General features: G+C 42.6%; 1 protein-coding gene across 3 annotated transcripts; it reads right to left on the reverse strand.

Moving 5' to 3' along the window:
* Positions 1–3,016: 3,016 nt before the first annotated feature.
* zfyve21 (zinc finger, FYVE domain containing 21) lies at positions 3,017–20,556 on the reverse strand. 3 transcript variants are annotated; one of them, XM_083634234.1, is made up of 7 exons: positions 20,381–20,556; positions 18,288–18,338; positions 17,278–17,446; positions 14,001–14,076; positions 10,522–10,613; positions 7,951–8,081; positions 3,017–6,592 (listed from the first exon to the last, which is right to left on the reverse strand). In XM_083634234.1, the coding sequence occupies exons 1-7, from the start codon at positions 20,504–20,506 to the stop codon at positions 6,557–6,559; spliced, it is 681 nt and encodes a 226-aa protein (XP_083490360.1). In that variant the 5' UTR covers positions 20,507–20,556; the 3' UTR covers positions 3,017–6,556. The 3 variants fall into 3 exon arrangements, with proteins under 3 accessions (XP_083490360.1, XP_083490359.1, XP_083490361.1); XM_083634233.1 differs by having other exon boundaries at positions 10,412–10,613; XM_083634235.1 differs by lacking the exons at positions 17,278–17,446; positions 18,288–18,338; positions 20,381–20,556 and adding an exon at positions 17,062–17,072 and having other exon boundaries at positions 10,412–10,613.
* Between the last annotated feature and the right edge of the window lie 225 nt (positions 20,557–20,781).

Genomic DNA, 20,781 nt, shown 5'->3' on the forward strand with positions numbered 1-20,781 from the left:
CATTACAGTTTCTCTGTATCTCTGTGTTTTCTCTCTCCCTCTACTTGGGGACAGTAACAATTTTCTGGTTATTAAGCATTCGATGCTGCCGAAGGTGAAATACCTGCTCCGACAGAACTGACTGAGGCGTTTCAGCCCAGAGAGAGCAACGCAATCACCATTTTTTATTGCACAAGAGCAGATTAAGGCTGTTCACTATCACAGGCTTATAACCATGTGTACTGCATACAGTGAATGTGTACTGCCCAGAAAATTGGATTTTAGTGCCGACTCACTGCAACCTGTGGCCAGTGGACACAGACAGACAGTTTGCAATATGATTATTTAGAAGAAATACACTGTGACTGGACCAATACTGGCCTTTTATCACATATCAGTCAAGTCTTCCACTACTGACAGGATGGAGGTTTCTCTTGACTGCAGCTACAGAAAAACCTACAATGAAATGTTATTTTCTTTGCATGTGTTATGGTTTTCTTTGTATTTTTCAACAATGTTTTTTTAATACATCAGTTATCTTCATTGTAAATGTAGTATATAGAGTTATTCATACCACTGAATAGTGTTGTGAGTCTCCCTGCTTTTTTCCAGACTGATTTGTTTTGAAGATTTTGCCTGGTTGATTTTGTCTGATCAATATGACAGACATCCTTTCCCTGCTAACCAGGTCATATCGCTGTATAGATGAAGATTGTTCTTCACAGCAATACAGTACCAGGAGGAGGATATGTGAGATGACTGGCAGGGCTCCTACTTGGTTTCCATTTTAAAATTCCATATTTTTCCAGGCAGACCCTGTGTTCTTGACTGGATTTGATTTTTGTGAGTATTTGATAACTAGGCACTCAATTCCTAGGCTCACCCGCTGCACGGCCTCGCCCGCCTGCCTTCCCAATTGGTGCACGCGGGTGTGTGTGTGTGTTGCTCACAAAATGTTATTGCCCTTAATGCGCGTGGGGGTGTGTGTGGCCCTTAAGTTTACATCCATCAGTCTTATGACATCACTGATGACGTCATCAGTGTCTTATGACATCACTGATGACATCATCAGTGACTTATGACATCACTGATGACACATGCCTCTGGGACCAAAATTAAATCAAACAAACATTGCCCACATGCTCCCTTTTATAGATAGATAGATAGATGCATGCTGACAGCGGCTGCATAAGAGCATCCCTCTAATATCTGAAAATTACTCTTCACATCAACAAAAATAATGTTCCAATTATTTTCCAGACCTGCATAGGAAGGAACCCTATCAATTCGTGGAGAAGTGAACCGGTGTTGGCTGCTAGCTACGTGGCATGCTTGCTTAGCAACCAAAGCGCCACTTCGCATTTTCTAATAGCAAGTCAAGTGGCGAGTCCGACTCCTTTGATCAACTAGCTAACAACGCACAATCCCAAACCGTATCGTATGTATTTCCACTATAAGTCATGTGTCATTCATTTCACTGAGTCGGTAGTCGCCGCTAAGGACGCTAACGTTAACATGAGTCCCGGTATCTCCTCACTCCCATGGAGATCTGACAGCTGATGATGCCAGCAGAGAGAGCTAACCTAACTAGCCTTGCTAAAAGTTGCTAGCCGACAAGCAAGATGAATTCAACGGGCACTAGCATGATGTGATAGGCATTCAATTCAGCTAATGAACACACACGTTGAGTGTGTTTGATAACGATAGAGTACATACCGACAGTGAAGTCCAACAGTAGCCGCTGTCTGTCAGTAACGTTGCTGGCAGCTGGGACGCGTGTCAAGAGTCTCCTCACCACACAACGGCAACCGTTTTCTACGACAATACAGATTTTTAACGTATAATTCATTGACTGTTTAACTTATTTCATTTAGATTTTTATTCCTAGAGTACCGCCTGTGTTGTGACAGCCCACAGCGGTTTACATTATGCTGTAATGTCGGTGCAATCCTCAACACAACACACCCAACAGCCAACATGTGCGTTTTGATGCGGGGGAGACGGGCGCGACCAACGCAGCTTTTAGGGGGAGCTGCTGCGCCTGGGTGTTGTTTAACCGGGATTTCTGTTGTTGTCGTTTTTGTTGTTTTTGTTTAGTTTACTTGAGATGGTATGGTGTGGTTCTAGTGTCATAATGTAAAAACACCGCTGTATACAATACCCTCGTATTTAAGATCTGTACACCACAAGACCCCCCTACTTGAATATTCAATGAGCATGCCCATGCAGCTGGATTCACGCGAGATCTTGAGATCAGAATACAAAACCATTTGACAGCGTTAGGTTGGGAAAATAGCCCAATTGAATGCAACTTAATTTAATTTATTGTTCAATTAACATTGTTACAGTGCCTGAACATGTCAATTAAAGCTTGTATCTTTTCATTCCACCCAAATCAGCCATTTTGTGTCTAAAATTCAGTAAGTAACTGTCACAGCTGGTCCAGTCCCAGCACGCTAATTAATGTCTTGCTTGCACCCTTCCTGCATTTTAGACACAAAGTGGCTGATTTGGGTGGGATGTGAAATAGATGTATATTTCAGGGTTTTCCGAGTAGAGCAGGCGTCAAGACTTCCGCTTCCGTCATATAACATTTTGTCGGGGAGTGTCAATCATATTTTTCCAATCACTTGTGGAGGTTCAAGGAAAAATATATTTTGGTCAGAGAAGGGTCACAGCTTTTTAATTCAGAGTGCCCCAAATCCCTCCAGTGACAGCCCCCCCCCCCCCCTAAATAACGAACAGTCGCTTACAGGTTTTTAAAAGTGACAGTCTTTGATTATACTTAGATGCATTTGTAATATAAGATGGTAACTTCTCAAAGAATTTCATTTTATGAGTGCAGAATTTTAATAAAATAAGCAAATTAATTTCATTTTTCAGTATATCAGTATACATTTTGTTGTGCAATAATAAATGCATCCTTTGAGGCACAGTGGTTACTGGGAGATGTGCCCTTTCTCTTCTGTACATTATTGCAGGCAATTATGGCAGGATGTAGTGCTGCAACACAAGGAATGCCACAAACTTACAAACACTTGATTTTATTCTCAATAAGATAATCAAAGGGAGTACATCATTTTCAGCATAATAAATGAAGTGGTGGGATAAAAAGGACAGTTATCGGTGGGACCGTAAAGTGCAGGTACAAACACTGAAATGACTTGGTAATGTTCACCGTAGTGCAAACTTCCAATTTGAATTAATAATTAACATTAACTGTCGTTAACTGTCGCTGACGTCGCCTGCTGTGGCTGCACAATTAATTGTGTAGAACTATAAATCGTGATTGTAGGAAGAATATTTGCATATCTCAACATTTAAAGTTGCATTGGGCAAATTTGCATGTTGGAGCTCTAAATGGCAGAAATACAAGCTAGACTGATGCCATTTAGATGAAACTTGGGAGTGATGATTCATTTTGGCACTGTGTTTTGTGGATTAAATTCAGTTACACTGATTAGCCTGATGGGGGCGCTGCAATTTGAAATATATGTCCAAATCTCAAACTTATAGCGGTCCAAATTTGGTTAAACTTGGAGGGATGTTTAGTTATTTTACTTAGAATGCTGTAGCAGACTTAACTAGCAAACATTTAATTCCTCAAATGATTAAGGCTAATAATTCTGATTGCAGCATCAAAATAATCAGGATTATGATTTAAATCATAATTATGCAGCACTCATGACTATCTTCATCACAGACAGAATGCATCATCGATGTGAAGACGGACCATCAGACCAGTTCAACATGGATAAGGGTGATGAAAAAAATATTTTGCATAATCATAATACCTCCGACATAACATTGAGTGAAGTGACCACACAGGCGCCTGTTTACACAAAATCTCCTTGTCTTCCTCTGAGAAAACTTGTTCCGATGCCCCGAACCAAATTACAATGAGTGATGTAAATTATTCTTAGGTGAGCAGCATTCTAGGGGGGGGGGGGGAATCCTGGGGAGGGAGGGCAATATTGTCAATTTAATACATACATGTTTCTATTTGGTATTACACGTATGTATGAAAAGGGTAAAGGGCCAACAAGCCCACATGATAATGTCAAAGTCAGAAATTGGACATGTTCAGCTCGTAAATCAAAATTACAAACCTCCAAGCTTGGAAAACCCAGGGCAGCAAAATGGATTTTCTTTGCCCCACGTAAAATAATGTTTCCTTTTGCAAAAGCCAAAGTTAAGTCAATGATATTTGGTCATCTTAGATAACTAGTCAGCGTAGAAAGTTACCAACTCTAACTGCAAATATAGATTTCAAATTGGTGCATAAACCATTTACCACACAGTCAATGTAAGGTCATGCAAGGCCGAAAACTGATGATAAATATGTTATCTGTAACACTGTGAGATAAACTGCATCTGGGAAAAAGAAGGCAAGAAGATCAGTTTTTCTTCTACTGGCTACTACTGGGCTGTGAGACAATTCACTCGTCTCTTTCACTGTTTTCTGATACAAATAGTTTGAGTTTAGGACAGGACCTGTGAGTCAACATCTAACAGCATTTGGCCGATGGCCGCTGGTGGTTTCCCATCCTGCTTGTGGCTCCGCAGATCAGTTATAAAAAATGGAAAACGACCGACAAAAATCTAAAAGTGTTTAGGCCTTAGGAAAGAAACAATTACTGTATACAAGTGCTACAAAAACTATAGTCATACTTCAGCTTTAAAAAGTATGTAAGTACATACAGCGTTCTTGTGTTAAAATAGGAATATTTAACAAAATAGTTCATACAAAAATTCGATACATGATGAGACTACATTTAAAGCATTTATTAAAGTGTTGTGTGTATATTTCACTAGAATCAGTGAGTATAGTCTGTAGTTCGCTTAGACAGCGAGATCTAAGCACGCAAATCTGCAAAGACTTGTAGCAGAGAGCTGAGTTATAAACCGAAGGTACAAGAAGGGAAAAAACAAGACACTTCACTTGAACCAGATGACAGAACCCACATCTTATTTACCGTAAAACTCCTAATAATATCGCTAAGCGCCTCGTCTCATAACAGCCCAAGAGGAAAAATCCACCTTCTCAAACTCTCACACTGTTGGATCTCATCAATTTGTTCAGTTCATTCCAGGAGTTGTTTTGTGATGACTTGTAGTCATTTATTATTATTATTATTATGTATTTATTACTACGTTTCCCAGAATGCCTTTTGATAGCCCCAAGAGAGCTGGTGTGAACTTGTTGCTTTCAATCAAAAGTCAGAAGTTGATACAGTATACATATAACTAGCCAACCAGTTTGTGAACATTGGGACGTGTTTATGGCTGTGACCAAAGAGTATAGAAGGCAAGATACAACATTCTAGGGCTTTTCGAACAACAGCTCTGTCACCATTTTGGACTGGACTCCTTCCAGCAATGACAGAGACACACACCATGACCGGGAAGAACACAGGGCATTTCAGTAGAGGTACTTTTGTATGGCACTTTGTAGGCGGGATGTTTTACTGGCGTCATTACAGTAGTCTCCTTCAGTCCAAAATGGCGGAGGCATAGCTCTGCTGCTGTGCACTGATGTTACAGTGGAATGACCCATTCGCTTTCACTTCTTGGGAATGTAAGTTCTTTGCTCAAACCCCAACCTGTCTCTCTGCTGCATAGCATTCTGATCTCTCTCCTGCTCTTGTGGATGGAGAAACTGGTCTCCTCTTCTACGATGGATTTTTCCCTGTATGATTGTTGAACGCCTCTTGGTGCAAAAATGTCAGCTCTAGAAAGAAGCCCTCACTCTTTGATTCTGAAGGACTGACACCAAAACCTGATGTTTACCGCTGCTGTTTTAGATTGCTGAAATATTCATAGCTGCACTGGAAATATCTGCAAAGTATATCAGCAATATATGTTTTTTTTTCATCAGTGTTGAAGAGCAGAAAGGTGGATTTTTGCTTTAAAACTGTGTGAGACAATCCTTCATTCTGGAAGATCTGCATTCACTGACGGCAGCATCTGAGATCTATCGTGTCATCATGAAATGTCTGAGTCACTACTGACTGGAAGTTTCACGGCGTCTCGGGTTTGACCTCAATGATCACGTTTCACAGAATATTAACCGTTAAAGGTTCAAGCTCGGTGTGGGGAAGAAACAGACTGTAGGCATCATGGGATTATGTGGGACAACTTCCAATTCTCAATTCTGAGAAACTAATGGAACAGAATAGATATTGATAACGGGCCTCCCAGAATCGACAGATTTGGAAACGTCACTGTTGCATGCCCAGATCTTTAAGTATTAAAAACAAAGATGAATAAAGAACACTCTGAAAGACGTAAAAGACAAAAAAGAAAAGATAGGAACAATTGGCCTACTTGTGGTAAACACAACGGTTATAGAGGTAATCAAGTTTTTTTCTACAAACATTTCCTCCAAAAAATTACCATGATGAGAACAACTGGCATCAGGAACTGAAGGGGAATCAAAATGGATAAGCGGAATCAGAATTGGCGTTAATAAAATCCAAAACGGTACCCGGCCCCAGCGAGCGAGACGGGGAGAAAACACTTGGGTGTGTGCTGCCTGGAGGCTCTGTGCTGCCTGGAGGCTCTGTCTGTCCGGGCCTCACTGGTCCCGAGCTTCATACAGCAGTTTGGCCGCCTGTGGGAAAGAGGGACAAAGATGGAGTCTGACATCGAGATCAGTGGGACTCCATTTGCACCTGCTACTAAACTGGGTCACGTTTTATTCTAACTATTTCTTGGAAAGTTTCCTGGAAAGAACCATGAAATTATGTAGCAGTTCTATATTTATTTGAAAAATAGCAGGCAACATGTTAACCCAAGTCATTATTCATATAATTTACGATATAGTTATTTGGTGAATTCCTTCCTCTATTTTCTCATTTTCAGATTCAGATTCATTTATTTAAAGAATGGGACATTGCACATTGATGAACAGTACAGCCGTACAGTAAACATGGCAGGTTATAGCCCAAGGGCTAGTTTCCACCTGTAGTCCCATGGCAGGTTGATGTAATCTTGAAAAAGAAAAAAAAATTAATAGTACAAAAAAATTAATAGTACAAAAGGTTAGTAAAACCTAAGGTGAGTAAAACACACAGATCATGCAACGAAACATGACAGACGATATGTTAAGTATGATCACATTGCTGGTTTGATCTGAGCCATAGTTTCAACTGGCCTTTAAAGGTGGCGAGACTAGGGCATTCTCTAATAGAGGGAGGTAGATTATTCCAGAGGGTGCTTCCCATGAACGATAAGGTCTTCTGACTAAAGGAAGTTTTTCTAAATGGGACCTCACAGACCTTTTTCGTGATGGCCCGGGTGACACGAGTCGAGTTGGCGGTCGAACTATATTTAATTACTACATAATTTCATGGTTCTGTCTTGTACACTCCAAAATAAATTGCCAGGTACAGTTCCTACATTTAAGACAACAAAGCATCCTGAGTCCTTATTTTGCATTTCTATTCTTGGATTACAGTAACATTTGTATTTAAAAAATAAAATTAGATCCGGTTTCTCAAACTGGAACTTTCTCTCCTAAATGATATCCCTCTGCTATGTTCTCTTCCATCTATAAAAATGTTATTTGCTAAATTTATGTTCTGAAACGTACAGCAGCAGGATCTGTTGTTGAATCTGTTCACCAACGTGTCCAACGTCAGTTTTCAGTCTGTTTTCTTGCCTCATCTCACATCTATAATAAGGCAAGGGGTTCCACGCCGCGTGCGGCTCACAATTGCACAAAGCGCAAGCATGCGGGTCATGCTAGAAATGAGTGTGAGATATTTCTAGGTCAAATGAACAGGAAGAAAAAAATCTGAACTCTACAAACTCGTCCAGGTGCATCAGATCTTGGCGATAAGTTTATATTCTGGTCTTCATGATGGTCAAGAGCAGAATAACCCCCATGTTAAAACTAAGTGGAATATTGCTTGAAATCGACACTTAAATAAATCAAAAACAACAAACAGTAGCAGTGTGAGTGTGTACCTTGTGCATGGCAGCCAGCCAGGCTGAAGCCACCTTCTTGTCCTCTGCCGCCTCCATGCGGAGCTGCTGGGAGTCCTGGGAGCCCATTGGTTTGTAATGGAGCAGCATGCCACTGGCCCGCGATGTCCCTCCTGTAAACGCAAACACGCACACACACACACACACACACACACACACACACACACACACACACACACACACACACACACACACACACACACACACACACACACATACAGTAAGACAGGGATACAAACAGAAAAGAAACACTGATGGGACTACAGTGTTTGTCAAGGAAGATTTAAAATATTTCTGAGTCTTTTGAGTTATGAAAGACAACTCGTTAGGCAGACACTTCTGATGGTTAAAGGAACAGTTCACCCAAAAATGAAAGTTCTGTCATCATCTACTCACTCTCATGCCAGTTGAAACACAGGTGACTTTTGTCCATAGAACACACAGGGAGGTTGCCAGCACGACTCCATAGCAGCCTTCTCCAAAACAACTGAAGTCAGTATATGGAGACCAGTTCCTCAGAGTTCCAACAAGACCTACATTTACACCATCATTTAGTGACAATCTTAATTAAGTACAGCTGATTGATTGGCATCTAATGATGGTGTATAGTGCAAACTAGCTTTTTCTATTGTTTGGCTGTTGTTGTTTTGGAACTCGAAAGAACTCTCAATTGACTTGTTTGTTTTGGAGAAGGCTGCTATGGAGTTGTGCTGGCCACCTCCCTGTGTGTTATAGGACAAACATCCCTTGTGTTTCAACTGGCTGGGGGAGGGGGGGGGGGTTCTGCTGGCTCAATAAGAATGCTTGCAAGTTATTTAATGCAAACAATACATTCTTAGGTAAGAAAAACGGGGGGAACTGAGAGAAAAACGGAAAAAGGGAAGATACCTCATGAAGAAAGACAACCAAAACTGTTGGATCATGGCTTTACTAGTAACTTCCTGTATATCATCATATCCTTGCTGCTGCCCTCAGCATTTTGACCAAACACAGCTGTAGCAGCACAGGGCTCAAAATCAGCAGCAGCCACCAGCCAAATGCTGGTCAAATAAGTGGCTGGTAGACTTGCTTCACTCAACAGCGAAAAAACAAAGGTCATCTATTGAGTGGCAGGTCAAATTTGAACATTCACTAGCCATTTAGATGGTGGACAAAAAACATATTTTGCACCCTGGCTTACCGCCTCAATATCAATACAAATACATCAAAAATACTCAGTGCATGCAGACTGCTCGCAAATACATCTATGCATAACAACCACACGTACATGAAATAGATGCCAACAAAATAAAATCGTATGCATTTGAAGATTATTGATCATCTACTGTATAAGGAAACAGAGGGAAACATGGCCTTCCCGAACAAGACAACTGAAAGGTGGATATGTATACTCCTTTTACGATGGGGAGGTGTGGACTGGACGATGGGGAGGTGTGGACTGGACGATGGGGAGGTGTGGACTGGACGATGGGGAGGTGTGGACTGGACGTTGGGGAGGTGTGGACTGGACGATGGGGAGGTGTGCTGTGGACTGGATGTGAAATGCTCATAATCGATCCAACGACACACAGGTGTTATGCAGGAGTCAGGGCAGACATGAAGACATGCTCACCAACAGTCAGGCTGTGGATCCCAAAAGCACCTGAGCACCGGCAGGCAGCATCATCATCATCATCCCGACCAACCAGAGGAGGCACTAGTGCAGCGACCAGGACACGTACCCCACCGGCTTCCCACCCACAGACACGGCCAATTGTGTCCATTTTTACCTCTAGACTACAAAGAAAATGCCCCTGAGATATGATTTTTGGTCCATATAAGAAATCCACATCAGTCGAACCCTACACCAAAAGAATAACATCTAACAAGATGCCAAGATGCTTTTGGGAATCCGGGTTACTTCATGCATAAAGTATCTGAGAAAACAGGACGTTCTCCTATGTTTGGGTATCTTTACGCATTCAGATTGAGACCTGGGAAAAGCAGCTAACCTTCAGAGATATAGCGACTGTCCAGCAGACTGGTGTAAGTGTGAATGTCATTCTCTGAGGCGGCCCGCCCGAGGCAAACAAGCAGAGGGAGAGAGCGTGTTAATACCAGAGATACCAGAAGGGAAATTAGGTTATCGGTGTTAATCAATCAATCAATCAAATGGTTAGGAAAAAAACAAGACAGACACTAGAATTTCCACTACAGCAGCTTCATAATTTATGTTGTGAAAAGGAGCAATACGTTTTTGTACTTGTCATAAAACCCTAAAAAAGGCTAGGTCGGAACCTAGCATATGGCCAGCGCGATAAAGCGTTCACGAGCATCCACACTCAAATCGGCACGCAAATTGGACTGGACGAAGCCAGTCAGATATAGGGCCCGCTTGCGCTGGCCAAAAATATCACTAAATATAGTCAGTAACATGCATGAAGTTCCAGTATTTGCGATGTACCTTTTGAGGATTTCCTGGGGTTTCTCTTATAGACATGTAACCCCTGTTTATTTCTAATTCCTGCCTTTTTTGTGTTCTGTTTGAAGTGACGGTCCTTTGCAGAGCCTCACCTCCTGGGCTGGTCCCGTCTGTCAGAACCTGCATGCTGGAGATCCGAGACAACTCCACCTCAAAGTGACTTTCGCCGTCGAGGAGCAGGTACCTGATGAGTGGGGGGGGGGGGGGGGGGGGGGCAGAGAGGGTGAGACATTGCTTTGCTTCCCAAACCACTCCTGTGGAGGAACTGTATGAAGAAGCCCAGTCCAGTTGGCTGTTGTTCAAGTATGAAGCTGGAGAAGCTAGAGTAGGTAGCTGGTGAATGATGATTAATGTAACATGATATCCTGTGTATTGATCAATGCTAAAGCAAATGTGACAGTAAGAGTACATGAAGAACAAACAGAGGGACAAGTGATGAGCAGAACACAAACATATAACATAAAACAACTCAACTACAGCTGAACAGGGATGGAAACATAGAAGGAGGGGGGGGAAGGCATGTGGGGGTGGGACAGAGAGAAGGTGGACAAGAGGGGAGGGGAGAGAGGGAGCAGGTAGGGCAGTAGGTGAGGTTATGGGGAGGGGAGAGAGGGAGCAGGTAGGGCGGTAGGTGAGGTTATGGGGAGGGGAGAGAGGGAGCAGGTAGGGCGGTAGGTGAGGTTATGGGGAGGGGAGAGAGGGAGCAGGTAGGGCGGTAGGTGAGGTTATGGGGAGGGGAGAGAGGGAGCAGGTAGGGCGGTAGGTGAGGTTATGGGGAGGGGAGAGAGGGAGCAGGTAGGGCGGTACAGTCGGTGAGCTTATTGGTAGGGGAGGTTGTACGCTTGGGAGAACAGATAGGTTTTTAGACGGGACTTGAAGATGGAGAGTGAGGGTGAGTCTGACAGGCTGGGGGAGGGAGTATTAACATTAACTGTGTCGTCTGTCTCTGAACTGAAGGAATGAAACAGCTCGCACACTGCAGGGCTCTGATGGTAAGTGACGTTTCAGGCACCACTGCTCTGTATCAAACCCAGTAGAGCGGCAATTCCCAACCTGTGGTCCATGGTGGTATTCCAAATCATTTAGGGAAAAGAAAAAGAAAAAAAAAACAAAGAAAAAAAACTTGCTGATGGACAGCTCCTTGAAAAATGTAACATTGAAAATGCAACATGTTTCAGATGCTGTGTTAGTGACTATGGAAAATAGGGATGTAACGATAACCGGTTTGAATGATAACCGTTATCAAATTCCTTATGATAACCATACTGTATTTTCATTATCATTAAAACCGTGGTACCGTGATTACCGTGTTACCATGATTACAGTGCTTTGAAAAACATGGTAAATACTGTCCATCATCAACCAAAGTTGGCAACAGTCGCGGCATCTGATGCAGAAGCGCAGCCTTGGACAAATGAGTGTATCAGTCCTTTTTGGGTCTGAGTTTTCAATATAAAACTTGGTGAAATGATTTATGTGAGTGTATTAGTACTTTTTGAACATTTTCAGCACATTTTAACAAACCGTGATAATACTGATAACCGTGATAATTTTGGTCACTATAATCGTGATATGAAATTTTCATATCGTTCCATCTCTAGTGGAAAATAAAAAGTGCTCTGAGAACACATTAGTGGCCTCCATATTTTGTATAGGGTTGGAGGTGGGCTGCGGAAAGTCTTGAGATTTTCAAGTGGGCCCTGAGTTAGAAAAGGTTGGGAACTGCTGCAGTAAAGTTTGATAAAGAGTGGTGGTGCTGCAGTAAAGTTTGATAAAGAGTGGTGGTGCTGCAGTAAAGTTTGATAAAGAGTGGTGGTGCTGCAGTAAAGTTTGATAAAGAGTGGTGGTGCTGCAGTAAAGTTTGATCAAGAGTGGTGGTGCTGCAGTAAAGTTTGATAAAGAGTGGTGGTGCTGCAGTAAAGTTTGATCAAGAGTGGTGGTGCTGCAGTAAAGTTTGATAAAGAGTGGTGGTGCTGCAGTAAAGTTTGATAAAGAGTGGTGGTGCTGCAGTAAAGTTTGATAAAGAGTGGTGCTGCTGCTGCAGTAAAGTTTGATCAAGAGTGGTGGTGCTGCAGTAAAGATTGATAAAGAGTGGTGGTGCTGCAGTAAAGTTTGATAAAGAGTGGTGGTGCTGCAGTAAAGTTTGATAAAGAGTGGTGGTGCTGCAGTAAAGTTTGATCAAGAGTGGTGGTGCTGCAGTAAAGTTTGATCAAGAGTGGTGGTGCTGCAGTAAAGTTTGATAAAGAGTGGTGGTGCTGCAGTAAAGTTTGATAAAGAGTGGTGGTGCTGCAGTAAAGTTTGATAAAGAGTGGTGGTGCTGCAGTAAAGTTTGATCAAGAGTGGTGGTGCTGCAGTAAAGTTTGATAAAGAGTGGTGGTGCTGCAGTAAAGTTTGATCAAGAGTGGTGGTGCTGCAGTAAAGTTTGATAAAGAGTGGTGGTGCTGCAGTAAAGTTTGATAAAGAGTGGTGGTGCTGCAGTAAAGTTTGATAAAGAGTGGTGCTGCTGCTGCAGTAAAGTTTGATCAAGAGTGGTGGTGCTGCAGTAAAGATTGATAAAGAGTGGTGGTGCTGCAGTAAAGTTTGATAAAGAGTGGTGGTGCTGCAGTAAAGTTTGATAAAGAGTGGTGGTGCTGCAGTAAAGTTTGATCAAGAGTGGTGGTGCTGCAGTAAAGTTTGATCAAGAGTGGTGGTGCTGCAGTAAAATTTGATAAAGAGTGGTGGTGCTGCAGTAAAGTTTGATAAAGAGTGGTGGTGCTGCAGTAAAGATTGATAAAGAGTGGTGGTGCTGCAGTAAAGTTTGATAAAGAGTGGTGGTGCTGCAGTAAAGTTTGATAAAGAGTGGTGCTGCTGCTGCAGTAAAGTTTGATCAAGAGTGGTGGTCCTGCAGTAAAGTTTGATAAAGAGTGGTGGTGCTGCAGTAAAGATTGATAAAGAGTGGTGGTGCTGCAGTAAAGTTTGATCAAGAGTGGTGGTGCTGCAGTAAAGTTTGATAAAGAGTGGTGGTGCTGCAGTAAAGTTTGATAAAGAGTGGTGGTGCTGCTGTAAAGTTTGATCAAGAGTGGTGGTGCTGCAGTAAAGTTTGATAAAGAGTGGTGGTGCTGCAGTAAAGTTTGATCAAGAGTGGTGGTGCTGCAGTAAAGTTTGATAAAGAGTGGTGGTGCTGCAGTAAAGTTTGATAAAGAGTGGTGGTGCTGCAGTAAAGTCTGATAAAGAGTGGTGGTGCTGCAGTAAAGTTTGATCAAGAGTGGTGGTGCTGCAGTAAAGTTTGATAAAGAGTGGTGGTGCTGCAGTAAAGTTTGATAAAGAGTGGTGGTGCTGCAGTAAAGTTTGATAAAGAGTGGTGGTGCTGCAGTAAAGTTTGATCAAGAGTGGTGGTGCTGCAGTAAAGTTTGATCAAGAGTGGTGGTGCTCCAAACGTCACTCACCTCGGTGTGATAAACGACTGATCATTGGAGGCCTGCAGTGTGCCAGCTGGTTCATTAGTTTAGTTCAACTTCACATATCTGTGAATGACTGCCAGAGAAAACACAATCATTGCATGACTTGCTGACTGCCAGTTACACAGCACTACCTGTGGTTGTTGGAGAGACGACACATCATGGTTTCAGACTTCTCCGACATTCCCAAGGTGACGACAAACGAGCCGCCTGGGAGAAGAAAACAAAACAAAACTGATCAAAACTCACACAGCAAACATCTGTCCCTCAGCCATTCATAGAGCATCACAACAAAAGTAGAAACATTTTATTTAGTCTCTAAAGCTTCACTGTGGGGTTTCTGCACTACACTGACAGAGATTACCTGCCAATCAAACCGTGTGGGCGGTGCTTGGATTGTCTGTTGATGCCATTTGAGTTTTCTTTGTCTGTTCAGCCATGGTGGCTATCACTGCTCATGCTAACTAGCCAGTTCTTCTTCTATTGATTCAGAACAAACCGAAAACGTAAAACACATCACACTGTTTAGTGGAAAAGCTTGGAACTGCTGTGGTGAAATTAATCCTCCAAGGCAGAGGGAGCGCTGTGACTGCTGTAGCACTGCCTATGACATCACTTCCTGTCTTCTGCTGTTGATATAGGCCCAATTCCAATCCGCCCCCTAAAGACTCAAGCCCTGAACCCTCAGTCCCTCTAATGGCCGCCATCTGAAAGTGGTTGAGTCATCAAGTGTGGAAGGGATCCACATTGGATAAATAGGAGGATTGGGACAGCAGAGCCCTTTGCACTTGACAAGATGATGTTGACTCTGGCAGGTTTGGGGCTCGCTATATATTGTTTATTGTCAAGACGCCTAAGGTGTTTGAGGATAGACTCCCTGATGAGTCTGTTCTCATCCACAACAGGTCATTTAAAAATAAATGTAGCCTACTGCAAAATCTGCAATCTGCAACATGTGTAATTAGAATTAAAATAAACATAATAATGACATGTCACCCAACATTATACACAATGTCAATACTGTACAATACAGATTCGGTAAAACTATTTCTCATTCATCAAAAAAGTTGTGGATTGCAATTGTAATAGAAATGATTGATTATTCTAGGATTGTGTAAAATAACTACTTGCATTGCTCTGATATAATATTTTTTGTCTAATCTGAAATCCCTATTAATGTAATGTTTCATTGTCAATTAAGGCATTCCAGCGCACTCGCAAACACCGCGTTCGTTTCGCGCGTGTGTTCTTTTATTTTTTTGACAGATATTTGCAGCCTTCCCCGTTTTATACCTCACAACGCTATGCATTGTGGGCAATTCCCTTTCCGTAAGTGGCCACAGCTGCTCCCTTACGGTAAGGGGGCAGAAAGGGCTCACTCTGAGCCCTCATTCACTTTGCGATTTCACTGTGGGACATCCCTAAACCCTCACTCCCTTCACGTGAACGCGCCTCTAAGGGCTTGAGTCAGTAAGGGGGCGAATTGGAATTGGGCCATAGAGATACTCTGCAATCTGCACTATTCTTCACCTTATGTTCGAACGCGGGGGTCAGCTAATTGCTTGTGTTGACACTTCCTGTGGCAGTACAATACTTGGTTCTGTTATGGGTGTAGAATCATTTGCCACTCAATGTGAAATTGCAGCCCGTTCTCACTCCGACGGCTTCCAGTGAGTTAGACTAGCTGTTTGAGCAGGTAAAACAGCTATTAGCATTAGCCATTAGCAGGCTGCTAATGGATTTTTCGATAGGAGCCTGGCTAAGTGACACACACACACACACACACTAAACAGAAACACACAGACCCGCACACTACACACACCCACACACACAGGCATGCACACACACTGACCCACACTAAACACACACACAGATCCCCCACGAAACACACACACACAGACACTAATGGATGGATGCACTCTGCGAGATTATTCTAACGATTATTTTAATGCCATTTCTGCTTTGTTTAATGGCGTACTGTTGAATGACAGGGAATATGGTGTGTGTGTGTGTGTGTGTGTGTGTGTGTGTGTGTGTGTGTGTGTGTGTGTGTGTGTGTGTGTGTGCGTAACCCATGGTGGGGGTGCAAATGTTGGTTCCCACCAGTTCCTGGCTGATGTCAAATTCCAGGAGATTTCTAGGACTTTCCATATAGTGGAACCTCTTCTACGACATGAACAATGTGATTATTTCCTTCCTAGTTTGTTTGTTCAAGTTGTTTTTCTGCTTAGGAAACTTCTTAAGATCTAAATCTGGTTTCCACTACAGTTGGACTGAAAAAAATCAAATGCAAAATATCCAGATTTTCCCCAGACTTCACCGGAGAAACCTGACCAATTCCCATGTCTGGAATACACCTCTCCAAACTCCATGACGGTCCAAAAACTTGATAAACCCAGGCTGACACCAGAACATAATGACTTGATTCAGACAACTTGGACTCAACTTGATGCAACTTTGGTGGGTCCAGATATCCACATAAAGCAGCTCACATGACAGAGCCAATGGCAATACTTCAATTAAGGACTTCAATCTGGCAAGGGTTTTCGAAGCAAAGTTTTGTGCCAAACATAATCTGACCATTTCCATGCCTAGAAAATTACACGCCTTCACTGTTCCCCCCAAAATTGGATTATTTGCATTATCTACTGTATATCAGTAAAGCTTTCCATTAAAATCCATTCTAATTAAACTGTTGTTAGCAGTTCCTTAGAACATGAATTTCCTGTCAGGTTTTCCTCCGCGGCTGAAAAATGAAGTCAATGCAAGTTTAGTTAAACCTGCATTCTTTCTAATGGCTAGCAGGGGGCGACTCCACTGGCTGCAAAAACAAGTCCGGTTGTATAGAAGTCAATGGGAAAATGATCCTACTTCTCACTTTATTACCTCAGTAAACACTTTCCCTAATGAGTTTACAGTCTCAAATGCTATTCTTCAACACAGCACGATGTTCACTTTGTAAATGATGGTCTCATTTAGAGTAAAATAGATGATAAGGCAGACTATGTTTTGGGGCGTGATTGTCAGCTCACCTGTCAAGTGATCACGCAGCTCGCCGATCACGGACCAATAGTAGGCGGCAAGAAAAGCACACCAAAAAAGCGAGTATAATTACACAGCAGACGCGCATGAGAACTTTGAGTTGTTTTAACCCCTCACCCCCCATGATAACTTTGAGTTGTTTTAACCCCTCACCTCCCATGAGCACTTTGAGTTGTTTTAACCCCTCACCCCCCATGATAACTTTGAGTTGTTTTAACCCCTCACCTCCCATGAGAACTTTGAGTTGTTTTAACCCCTCACCTCCCATGAGAACTTTGGGTTGTTTTAACCCCTCATCTCCCATGAGAACTTTGGGTTGTTTTAACCCCTCGCCCCCCATGAGCACTTTGAGTTGTTTTAACCCCTCACCTCCCATGAGCACTTTGAGTTGTTTGTCGTAAAACTCCATCTCTTTCTGGGACACCAGGCTGCACTCGCCACACTGCCGCACTGGGTCCACGAAGCACATTCTGGGCAGAGCCACCTTCTTACTGCAGCACTTATCACAGAAGCAGCGGCCACACCGCCGGCAGTGGTGCTGCACAGGAAACACAATCAGTTCACACACACATACAGGAGTCTGTGTGTGGGCTGCAGACAGTCTTACTTACTGCACATTTTAATATAATTGAAACCTTGAGACAAGGTTCCCAACTCATTTTATCATTCCAAAACATTTCCAAAGATTCATACCAATTTTTCTCCTTACTTTTGTCAATTTTTTTCCATATTACTCCTGTAGATATTGTTGATATGTAAAGTTTACCAAAATGATAAGCGCAGTATCATTATTTTCAATGTATTTTCCAGAATTTTAATGCTAGCATTTCCAAGTTTGGAGGCCAATTAAACTCCGTAACTTTTCCAGGATTTTCATAATAACCCTGCTTGGTTTATGTAAAGGACACACTGTGCAGCTCAACATCAGGATGTTGCTCTGAACGTTTTTGTGGACAGAGCGCTGATTCAGTGATTCATTTGTAAAGCAACCATCATTATGTCTTACTTTAGTTTAAAATGTATACAGCTGGTAAAGTAATGAAGGTGGTAGTCAGATGGATTCTGGAAGTACAAGAGCTTCCTTTCCTGAAACGGCATACTTCAAAACATATTTCCTAGCCAAGTTGAAAAGAAATGGGGAAACAAATAGCAGCATACACTCTGTGGACAGAAATATGTCTGCACAGAGCCAAGAGAGTGTGACACTGCCAACAGCATCTCAGGTTTCACAACAGGCAAGAAACAAGCGACTCAAATGTTGTCGGCATGACTGTTTTATCTTTCGTCTGTAGATAGTCAGATAAAGTGTTGCTTTTCTGTGGCACAAACCTTTCGTCTGTAGATAGTCAGATAAAGTGGTGCTTTTCTGTGGCACAAACCTTTCTGGTAATGAAGTCGAACTTGGTGTCACACTGCATACATCTGGGACACTGGAACAGAGGGAAAAACAGGATGTTACGCAACACACTGCGCTGGGCAGCTGGACAAGACAACAGGAGCTCAATCACAGCAAGAATAACTGAGCTGTGTGGAGGTCACAGACAGGAGTCCCAAGTCACAACACGTAGTTTAACCAATAACTTTTTCAATCATTTTGTCTACCAGCATGTGTATGAAATTGATCTAACCTGGACAGATCTTCAAACTAAAGGTCCTTACACATCAAGAGCGATGCGAATATACGGCACGAAATTGCGATGCGAGTTTTGACCTACCTGTCAATCACAGCCACAGATGTGTACCCGTCGGAAGCGAATTGCGAATTTCTGAAAAATCGACCGTGGTTCGAAAAAATAAACACCGCAATAACGCTCAGCGAAACTTCGCCGTTGGTATGCACGGTTGCATTGACTGATATAGGTTCGGGAAAATATTATTGACGTGCAAATTAATCGCATATGTAAGGACCTTAAGGCCAAAATTATTTTTTTCAACTTGTTAAAAGAAATTTGATTGTTAAGGTCAAATGTATTTCATTTGTTTGAGCTTGTCTTTAGTCTTTATTATGTAAGAATGTACAAATGTTACTTATCTTAATATTTCTGCGTACGTCTTTCATGCTGCAGCCCATGATAAAGTGGTCCTATTTTTTTATTTTATTTTACTGTATCCTGGTATGAAACTTTGTGCATTTGTTTTGGAAGTATTGTGTTTCAGTGGGACTCCAGAACAGCTCAGACCCTTGTGTATGGGGATCTTTATTTATCAATAAATAACAAATAACACTGCATGGGAACTGGCAGGGTTAACGGCTTCAAACTACATAGCTCAGTTGGTATAGCATCATACTTTTAATCTGGGTCCAGGGTTCAAGTCCCTGTTTGGGGGGTAGTGTTTCCCCACTGGAGGGGGGGCAATAAAGTACAATATTAATGGAAATACAACCATGAAGGACTGAAATGTAATCTCTACTTGCTGCATCCATAGGTTAGTGCTCTATGAAAATCCATTTTCTGATCCCTGTGTGTTTACACCTGTGCTCAGATGTGTCTGGTGTCTTCTTGTAAAGTCATCAATGAAAACTTTCTAACAGACAGACATGAGGGTATTGTCGTACAGAGGTTTGACGAGCTGTTCTAGTACTGAGTGATAATAAGTTATTTATAACTGACAATCCATGATCATAATGGCTATACCTCCAGTCTGTTCCACCATTACAGAAAGATCCTGGACACGGGAAGCAGCGGATGATAAATTAATTATTAACTTAATGAACAGACCTGATCGACAGAGCCAGGGCAAATAGCCTCTGAGCAACCAGTGACATGTGTGATGCAACCAAAACAGAGCTTTGTAGTGTGTGGTCAGTCAAAAAAGTGCCTTGCTTTGCTTTGCATGGCATGGACTGCAAACATAGCAGCTCCATCAGCTAGCTATGTAACAAGCTAGCCAACTGTGGCTGCTTAACGTTAGCCAAGCCACAAACAATGGATGCATTGTCAACTTTATCAATCTGAAACAGAGCGGTGTTTTCAGGCGTATCTGACTATTGAACTCTGCTTGACTGACAGCTAGCTGTAACAGTTAGCTGTAGCTAGCTGCTTCAGCCTTCAGCTGCCAGGCTGGCTGCAACGCCCAGTCCGGGGGCCAAGTGCGATGACCAGAGCTGCGTCAAGCTAGCCAGGGATAGGCAGGGTAATACCGGAGGTTAACCGATATTACCTCCAAAATAAAAGCGGACATTTGGTCAAAGGAAAAAGTGTTGAGATATATAGCCTCAAAATACGCGTTGTTTTAGCACGCGATGGGGGTATTCTGCAGAAGAATCAAACAATTGTAGTTTTTTTTGTTTACTATGAAATTACCATTAATATTCTTGATTTTCGCTTGTGTTCACCAATAAGGTTTTGTATTTTGAAAACGTCACCGGAGTTCCTGTGTGTCTATTGTGGCTAACTTGACGCTGCTGTCTGTGTCTGTCCGGGTGTGTGTGTGTATCATGTGAAGTCAATCCCTGAGCTGCTTCTCTCACCTCTTTGTCGGGGACCCACTGCGGCTCGTCCAGGCTGAACGGGCTGCTGAAGGCGCCGTTCTCCGGCACCATGCGAAGGCCACTCGGGCTCCGGACTAGCTTTTTGCCATCAGGCACTGAAGACATTTTCCACCAACAATTCCTCCGCGGACCGGAGCGACTCCCTCACCCTCTCCAACTCCTGGACACGCCCATTCGCCTGATTGACAGGGCGTTCAACAAATGGCTGCGGCCGTTTCTGTCACGTGATGCAGAATTGTTTTGGTTTTTACAACCCCACCCCATTAGTCCATCCTGCCAAAATACCTGCCAGTCATCTTGATGAACTGTCATCCTCCAGGTTTACTGCTGGTTGACTTTGCTTCAAAAGGTGATTTTATAGTCATTATAAATCAGGTTGG

Source organism: Poromitra crassiceps (assembly GCF_964638095.1).
Source record: "Poromitra crassiceps genome assembly, chromosome: 3".
NCBI lineage: Eukaryota > Metazoa > Chordata > Actinopteri > Beryciformes > Melamphaidae > Poromitra > Poromitra crassiceps.